The sequence below is a fragment of the Triticum aestivum genome, chromosome 2B, assembly GCF_018294505.1.
Source record: "Triticum aestivum cultivar Chinese Spring chromosome 2B, IWGSC CS RefSeq v2.1, whole genome shotgun sequence".
Lineage (NCBI taxonomy): Eukaryota > Viridiplantae > Streptophyta > Magnoliopsida > Poales > Poaceae > Triticum > Triticum aestivum.
In genome coordinates this window covers 153,805,638-153,815,277 of record NC_057798.1, presented here as the reverse complement: position 1 = coordinate 153,815,277, position 9,640 = coordinate 153,805,638, and the positions used below count along the sequence as shown (strand labels likewise).

At 48.4% G+C, this 9,640-nt stretch overlaps 1 protein-coding gene across 1 annotated transcript; it reads right to left on the bottom strand.

Annotated features, from left to right (window-relative positions):
* Positions 1 to 4,283: 4,283 nt before the first annotated feature.
* LOC123039131 (agamous-like MADS-box protein AGL80) lies at positions 4,284 to 4,859 on the bottom strand. Its single transcript, XM_044462409.1, has one exon. The coding sequence runs from the start codon at positions 4,857 to 4,859 to the stop codon at positions 4,284 to 4,286; it is 576 nt and encodes a 191-aa protein (XP_044318344.1).
* Positions 4,860 to 9,640: the final 4,781 nt, after the last annotated feature.

The window sequence follows — 9,640 nt, the reverse complement described above, 5'->3', positions numbered from 1 at the left end:
GGAGATCTACATATCTGTATCGCCAAGCTTGCCTTCCACGCCAAGGAAAGTCCCATCCAGACATGGTAGGAAGTCTTCAATCTTCTATCTTCATAGTCTTGGAGTCCGGCCGATGATGATAGTTCGGCTATTCGGACACCCCCTAGTCCGGAACTCCCTCAACGGGGCACATCGGCGAATGCTCCTGGAGAGCTCCGCATTCGGGTAAGTAACAGATAATTTACTTTTACATGCTTGCTTTGCATAAAGAATGCCTTACCCGCCGCTATTTTCTTTATTGCCTCGATCTCCTGGAGGGCCTTCTGGGCTTCGGCCTTAGCATTTTTGGCACTCTCAAGAGCCAAGGCGAGCTCGGACTCTCGAGTCTTCGAGTCACGCTCCAAACTCTCGTGTTTTTCCACGAGAGCCTGGAGCTCTTGCCACACCTCCGCCACCCCCGCCTCCTGCTTCTCTCGCTCGGTGCGCTCCAAGGCCACACTGTTCTCGGCCTTGGACACCGCCTCCTTCAGGGTAGCCACATCGGTCATGGCCCCTGCAACATTAACGTTGGTCCTATAATTATTTGCAACCAGGTATTTCTATATACATTTACATACGGTTTTACATACCCTCCTTGTCCTCGAGCTGCTTCTTGGCAAGACCGAGCTCATTCTCGGACCGCTCAAGGCTCTCCTTCAATGCATTGACCTCCGCAGTCAGTGCGGCAGAGGTCAGCAGCGTAGCTTGCATTCCCATATTGACATATTTATATTAGACTCCTGCATATATCTTTTTAGATCCTCAGCTCGGCTTTTCTTTCCGAACACCAAACTGAGCATCAGGGGCTACTGTCTATGTGGTAACATTTTTTATGTTTTGAATACTTACCTCAAAGCCTGTTAGAAGGCTCGTACAAGCTTCGGTCATCCCGCTCTTGGATGACTGAACCTTTTGAATCACCGCACTCATAACAGTGCAGTGCTCCTCGTCGATGGAGGTGCCGTTAAGCGCCTCCAGCAAATTGTCCGGTGCCTCCAGTTGGACAGAGGCCGCCGACGTAGTAGGCGTGCCCTTCTTGTGAAGGCACTGCCTACCGGTCTCTGGAACCGTTGATGGTTCCGGAGTAGTGTCTGGCCCAGGGCCGGACTTAGATCCCTCCGGGGCTTTACCCTCTTCGGGCCTGGAGTCTGGGAGGTCACCTTGCGGCGCCTCGAGGACCACCTCCTCCTGGTTTAGTCCCTTTAGAGACTCCACCTCGGCATCGTTCATAGGGAGAGGGGAGGAGGCCGTCGGAAGTGAAGCGCTATTCACGTCTGACGAATCCAAGGAGCCGCTTGTTGAATCGCCAATATGAGCCTTGGGCGGAGTGCATGATCAAATTCGGCGTCAGAAAATACCGATTAATAGAGGAGCGCCACAAGTTATTCGGGTATCCGGGCACTTACGATTTTCCTAGGGGCTTGACCCTGGATGACCATTCCCCCCCGCCGTCTTTGGCATCGGAGGCGTAGTCCGGAAGAAGGGTCTTCCCCTTCTTGGACCCTCCGGCCTCCCCAGTTGGGGCGGCCTTCCTTTTCTTTCCTCCCCCCATTGGAGGGGGAGAGGCTTCTTCTTCTTCTTCCAACTTGTCTTCAGAGGCGGAGGGTGCTTCGGGGTTGTCCGGTGATGAATCCGACACCACCAGGCGCCGGGAGCTCTTTCGAGTCCCCGTGGCCTTCTTCTTGGCCTTCTTCTCCGGCACCACGTGAGGTGCCGGAACCAGCAGCTTGGTTAGACGAGCATCCGCTGGGTCTTCGGGCAAAGGAGCCGGACAGTTGATCTGCTCGTCCTTCTTCTGGCAGTCCTTTTGAAAGGGATGGGAGTTTAGATCCCGCATGGAGTCAAACTATGTAAAACAAGTATCCCGTAATGGGAAAATTAAGCTCACCACGCTAGCTTGCTGCTTGGCGCAGAAACCGCGATCCTCGGTGACAGAAGGGGAGACCTCGGAGCTCTTGAATAGCACCTTCCAGGCGTCCTCGTGCTTTGTGTCAAAGAGCTGGGACAGAGTCTGGTGCTGGGCCTGGTCGAACTCCCACAAATTGGAAGCCCGTCGTTGACACGGGAGAATCTGTCGAAAGAGCATGACCTAGACTACGGTGACAAGCTTAACCTTCCTGCCGATCAAGTCCTTGATGCAGGTTTGAAGTCTGGTCACTTCTGCCGAATTACCCCACAACAGGCCCGTCTCTTTCCAAGATGTGAGCCGTGTGGGGATGCCAGATCGGAATTTGGGGGCCGCTGCCCATTCAGGGTCACGCGGCTCGGTGATATAGAACCACCCCGACTGCCACCCTTTGATGGTCTCTACAAAGGCGCCCTCGAGCCATGTAACGTTGGCTATTTTGCCCACCATGGCGCCTCCGCACTCCGCTTGGCGGCCGCCCATAACCTTCGGCTTGACGCTGAAGATCTTCAGCCATAGCCTGAAGTGGGGCTGGATGCGGAGGAATGCCTCGCACACGATAATGAACACCGAGATGTTGAGGATGAAGTTCGGGGCCAGATCGTGGAAGTCCAGGCCATAGTAGAACATGAGCCCCCGGACGAACGGGTGAAGAGGAAAGCCCAGTCCATGGAGGAAATGAGGGAGAAATACCACCCTCTCATGGGGCCTGGGGGTGGGGATGAGTTGCCCCCCATCTGGAAGTCGGTGCGTGATGTCGTCAGACAAGTATCCGGCCTTCCTCAACTTTTTGATTTGCCCCTCCGTGACGGAGGAGGCCATCCATCTACCTCCCGCTCCAGGCATGATTGGAGAAGGTTGAGGTGACAAGTGCGGACTTGGGCGTTGGAGCTCGAGTGCGCAGGGACGGATAAGCAAAGGGAGGAAGAAGGCGCAAATGGAAAGGGTAGATCCTTATCCCCTTATATGGGCGGCCGAAACTACGATCCCCCACCAGCCTAATAAAACTCGCTTGTCTCCCAGGCGCCGCGATTAATGGCGCGGTTGGGTTACCCACGCCCGTATTGATGAGGATCCTGGAATAAGGGGACACAATCTCTGCTTTGACAAGACGTGCCAAGGAAACCGCCTCGCTAAACGCGCTGAGGTGGAACAGTAAAACGATTCAAATAGAAGCCTGGTCGTGGCGTGATGTCACACTGCGGAATACGTCAGCAGATTAGATTGGTGCAAATATTATTCTCTCTATGGTGGCATGTGGAACTTATTTTTGCAGAGCCAGACACTATCCTTGTGTTCAACATCTTCTATGAAGTATTCGGAGGAGGAACCCGCCTTGCAATGCCGAAGACAACTTGCACGCCGGACTCGTCGTCATTGAAGCCTGGTTCAGGGGCTACTGAGGGAGTCCTGGATTAGGGGGTGTCCGAATGGCCATACTATGACCTTTGGCCGGACTCCCGGATTATGAAGATACAAGATTGAAGACCTCGTCCCATGTCCGGATGGGACTTTCCTTGGCGTGGAAGGCAAGCTTGGTGATACGATATGAAGATCTCCTCCCATTGTAACCGACTCTGTGTAACCTTAGCCCTCTCCGGTGTCTATATAAACTGGAGAGGTTTAGTCCATAGGACAAACAACAATCATACCATAGGCTAGCTTCTAGGGTTTAGCCTCTCTGAACTCGTGGTAGATCAACTCTTGTAATACTCATACCATCAATATTAATCAAGCAGGAGTAGGGTTTTACCTCCACTGAGAGGGCCCGAACCTGGGTAAAAACATCGTGTCCCTTGTCTCCTATTACCATCAGCCTAGATGCACAGTTCGAGACCCCCTACCCGAGATCCGCCGGTTTTGACACCGACAATCATGGCTAATAAAGTGTCGTAATATACACAATTATGCATGTATACATGATAAAACTTGTTTACTCAAAGAGATGTTGAAACTTATCGATTATTAAAAAAATAAACAACATAGAACAAAGAACAAACCATGAAATTCAGATCCAGAATAACAATTTCAACGACTAGAAAAAAATGCCTTCGCTCAAAGAGCCAGGTCGAGACTAAATGTCCCTCCTTATTAACAATGCAATTCCTGCATCTTAACCATGAAAAAAGTAAATAAAATGAGATGATGGGAGATCTTCTCCCTCGTTACATGGGAGCAAAAGGACTCTAAGAAGATGCTCCAGAGTTGGTGTCCCACTACAACCCAAACCTTAGATTGTCAAAAAACTAGATCATATCATCATTGGAGAAGCAGGTGTTGGACCTGTTGCTGGCACTGTTGTGGCCTCCATTACTTAGTCATTATAGACCAAGGTGCTGATGTCCCCTTGGACTTGGTGTCAAGCCAACCCATTTACTGCTACTGAAGCACTTGATACATCTTCGGAGGCCCCATGTCGATGTTGTTGGTGACCTATGGCACTTGTGGTTGGAAGACCGATGGGTTCCAAGTTCTGACTGATTTTTGCGATGCGCTCACCAAGGTTCTTGAGGATGACCTCTAACTTAGGGCCAACAAGGGTAAGCTCATGGACGTCGAGGATACCACCAAGCATGGCCTTGTGTAGGAGGATTAAGATCTCACGGTTCTCACGCTCACGTTGAAACTTGTTGGCCTCTTCTTTGAGCTTAGTAATCCGCTCGATGAGAAATTCCTCCTGGCTCACAGTATTCTTGAACTGCACAAGATCCGGCATGTCCTTGTATCGATTCAGGATCGGCACCGCATCGGCGTGGGATGGGAAGACATCCGGCACCGAGGAACCCTCACCATACACCAGCACACAAGCTTTGGTGTTGCACATGGTGCCCAACTCACCTGCCATCTTCATCAGGCTATTGCGACATTTCTCGAAGGTAACACAACGTCTTGACCTGTTGTGGATGTATTGTAGTGCCACCTTCTTGCGAGCCATTGCCGACCGAAGGGTAAAACTAGAAAGTGGAATGGAACTAACTGGTTTTGTGAGTTGAAATCAAGTCAAGCGGTGTCAATTTATAGGGGCGGATCGGCCAGGATGAGAAAACTGCAACCTTTTGCCTTAATTGTCCATATCTCTAACTTTGGCGTAAATTTACAACATTCCAATCTAAATCTATATGACACCAGTCATGCTAGGTAGCTCATTAATGTATTATAACAACACAATTTTTCTGTATCATTACGCAAAATCCTTTGGAATCGTTCGAGAGAATAATGGTGAAAATACTATTTTGTAAGCATATGATGAATAAGCACTGGAAAGTGTCTCTCAAAGAACCATGCATCTTTATTATAAAGATATGTGTTTTAGCTACGTTTACAAAATTAATTGTGCATTTAGTTTTCTCTAAAGTTGGATTATTATTCAAACATGTAAATCTTCCCATCACATGTTGAGAAAATATCAATAAATAATGCACATAGATTATCCCAAAATAGTATTGCACAATCAATTACAGATGGGAGCTTACTAATGGAGGGCCTAATGTTGCACCTCGCTGCTTCCTCTCAACTACGAAGAAGATGCCCCCCTCCCCCAAGTGCAAGGGTTTGTGATGGCTCGAGAATTTATGATTATTAGAAGGAGTTCTCATTTGGTTTTCACTGGGGTTCCGTTATTTCTCAGTTATTTCTAATGTTAATCCTTTGAGAGAGAAGACAACCTGTTTTCCATTGTTTTGTAGGAAAATCATGTATGGAAGGAAACCAAAGCGGATTACAACAAATCAAGTCAAAATGGAGCAACTTCCATGCTGGAAGTTTTGTCACCTGGCGCACCACAGCGAAACATGGGATTCCATACGGGCACATGCACTCATATGGCCGGCTGTATGAAGTGCCGTGCCCTCTCATCTATAGAAGACACATTTGTGAAGGGGTAGACACATCGGAGAAAGCTACTCGCCACAACCACATCCAGAAGAAAGAGAGAGAAGAGATTCACAGAAGAAGAATCACCAGAGAGCCTTCTAACTTTGTTCTTCCATCTCCATACTCATACTGATATTCATTTCACCTTCAACATTGTAAGAGGAATTCCAAGTTGTAAGATCAGTGTGTAAACTTTATTCATACACATATGGAGATTGAGACTTATTGAATCATTCATCTTATTATCGATCTTCATGGTATTATCGATATGGTTTTTAGGGGTTTATTCTCTGAGATGATTGGCTATTCTATTTCAATGTGTGAGTAATTCCCCTAGGCGTGTGACGATGCCCTGGACTAGGTGGTGCTAAGAACATTGGCTTACCAGTCATGGGTCAGGCCGAGGACCCCGAGACAACCAAAGAATGGGCCATGTTTGGCATGCCCCATGGCATACTCGATGTGGAATCCTACGAAGACTTCACGAACACTTCAAGACACATTTGAATCACTGGCATGCTTATCACTTAACCGACCTACATGTAACCCTAGGTACCCCCAATGCCTATATAAATCAAGGGGTTTAGACCGCAGGGCTAGATTCATTCACATAAGATCTCTAGGTCGATCATCCTGTACTCTATACTCCATCCCGAATCAATACAATAGAAGTAGGAGATAGGATTTCACCTCTTTGAGAGGGCCTAAACATGGAAAAAACTTTGTGTCCCTCTTTATCTTGTTACCATCAAGCTAAAATCACCAGCTTGGGACCTTCTACTCATGTTGGAGTTGTTGGATTTCTCCGAAGAGGAAGGGTGAAGCAGTATAGTAGAGATAGTATTTCCCTTAGTTAACAACTAAGGTTATTGAACCAGAAGGAGATTGCACACAAACAACATGAATGGTCACGAATGCAGGATGCTGCTCACGTACCACATGAATCAGAGACCCTTCGAAGAAACTGTGTGTGATGCATGCATCGCAAACAGTGTCGGAATAAAACCATCACCAATACGAACTGTGTGCGGTCGTAGAGACATCAAGCACATTTCATATTTGAGTTGCATGTGCGATATGTGGCATACAGTTGATCCATATGAACTATTTGCGATGATCCAGAACAATAGAAATGGTCAGCCAGATCAAGGTGTGTGCGATGTAAAGCATACAGTTCACTCGGTTGAACTGTTTGCGATTAGCCAACACAACAAAAATAGTCAGCCAGGTCAAGGTGTGTGCGATATACAACATACACTTCACTCAAATGAACTGCTTTCGATTAGCCAACACAACAGAAATGGTTGGCCAGATCGAGGGATGTGCGTTAGACGGTATACAGTTCACTCGGATGAACAGTTTGTCATGAGCACAAACAACAGAAATGGTTCAACTTAACAAGATGTGTGTGATACGCGGCAAACATACTAGTAATCAGAAATGTGTGGGAAGATCGATAACAACGCATAAGATTCCTAATAACAAGCCTTGTGTGTTGTGGGCAAAAACTTGCTGGGAAACAATTGTCAACAATTGATGAAATCATCACCGATGGGTTCCCTAGTTTAGTCCATGTGCAGTGTGATTTGCTTTGTCCGCACAACATCTATGATCTGTCTATAGAACAACAACATATATACTTATAAGAACATGATTTCATAACCAAATTAAGTATCCAATTACATAAGTGACAACACACATAACATTTGTACACACCAAAGTAAACAATTACATGCATGCCAAACTAGGAGAAACGATCGTCTAATCATCTACTTCTTATTGCAATGACGCTCGCCATTGCTCTGCTTCTGTCTGGATCCCTGGCCATTTTGTGGAAGAAGGCACTTCCTCATGTCAATGACCCCGCCTGTGCATCTCGTAGTTCGTGTACACCTCCTTTGCCACATACACGACGTGAGCATCATCGAGTTTCTCCATCGAGGCTGAGTGCCAGGCACGCTTGCCCTTGTTAAAGGAATCCGACATGTCTCTGTAGTACGGGTCGATGATGGTCTCGGTGAGGTGAACTAGTAAGTCCTTCTCATGCTTACTGCTGCCCTAGAGCTTGTATTGGCCTGGATGTGAACAAGATTCTAGCATGCGATGCCCGAATTCTCGAGAACCTTTACATCGTTGGTGGTGTCCACCATAGCAAACATGTAGTGAGGGTTCTTGACAAACCCGGAGAAATGCTCGCAAGGCCTTGTGGCTAGGCAGTAGTGGTAGACAAGGACGTGATTGCGCACACACATCTGGGCGGCGGTGACCTTGTGGCGAGACCCGGCACGAGCGCGGGTGTCCATGAGGTTGAACCCGGCCACCTTGTACTTCTCCGTGGCAAGCAATAAATCCATAGTGTGGATGGAGTTCTCCACCCATATTTGGTTGTTTGTGTACACCGTCGAGAGATCCACAAACCTTATATGTGTGTCCACTATGACATGCATGGTGAACTGCTGCTCATCATCGACAGCCGCTGGTAGCGCCATTGGAGCCACGCAGGATACCCTCTAAGAATTTGGTGTTGTGGGTGTGCTTCTTGCAATACTGGGGCGCGGTCAAAAGGTTGAAGAGACACAAGGGTTAAGTGACCACTGTAATAAATGGGGGCTGGTTGACCTGTAATCGTCACGTTTTGTCATGGTGTTTCTAGCAGAGGATTCCATTACACGCTTGAGCACCCCACACGCGTTTCGTTTGACCGTGCGTGGGCTCAAAGAGGCGCCAAATGTATCATTGGTGAGCCAATAAGTTTCCCACCCGACTAGTTTGGCCACAAATCATGTCGCGGTACACAAACAGGGGGTGTATGTTGCCCCTGACTTGTGCACGGACGAAACGCCTCCTCCACGGAAACCAAGGCTAAGCTAGAGAAGCATCTCTTAGTGAGATCAAAGAGCGGATCAAGATGACCAAGAATAACCAAGACAGAAGAATATCGCCTTGGGAAGGCCTCCCTGGCTGGGCAGGAGAGCCTGGCTGGGTCGAGGCCATCTCGGGGAGAAGTCCAAGATTTCCCAGGCAAGCTTGCTGGGTCCACAAGGGGCAGGATCCCCGCAAAGACACCACCACTCCACCATGCAACGACGCAAGTCACTTAACAGTGTGGTGTCGATCCCCTGAGTGATTAAGTGGCTTCTGCTAAGCACGTGGCAGCCTGTTGGGAGACAAGGTTTATCAAAATGACACCTATCTAGAGGCGTGTCAAGATGACAAGCAAGAGATGATTAAGCGACTCGGCAGGCCTGCCGGGTTTCTCCCTCCGCATGACACCTAACGGTGCATCTAATGCACTTTGTCTTAACTGCCAGAGTTAGGTATGGTAGCACTGTTGGCTATCTAATCAGTAGATAAAGATTGTTTTGTCATTGTGGTCACCCAGCCCCTTAAGCTATAAAAGGAAGTCCAAGGCGACCTAACAAAGGATTCAGACCCCTACACACTTGTACGCACATGGTGCTCTCCCCGAGGCACCCTTGCCATGGTTGAGTGTTGCGTGCTCGTTTGTGTTCTTCCACTCAATCCACCAAAGCAGGAGTAGGGTTTTATGCTATCGAGCGGCCCGAACCTGGGTAAAAACCACCAGTGTCACCACCATCATGTTGTTTCATGGCTTCTGCTCTTTGTGCAACGTGATCTCCCCATTGCTGAATCATAAAGGGGCTGATGGCCCCATAGGTGATCGTGATCCCCCATGACATCTTTGGCGCGCCAGGTAGGGGGAGCGCTTGCACGAATATGATGTTATGAGCAACGCGTCAGGCTACATCACCATCTTTGTCGATGCCCTCTTTGTCATTGGTCCCGGAGAGGAAGGACAACGTCGCTCCCTCGCCTTGTCCT

Excerpts from the sequence above, each read along its gene's own strand:
- LOC123039131 (XM_044462409.1), bottom strand. The coding sequence starts at position 4,859 with ATGGCTCGCAAGAAGGTGGCACTACAATACATCCACAACAGGTCAAGA.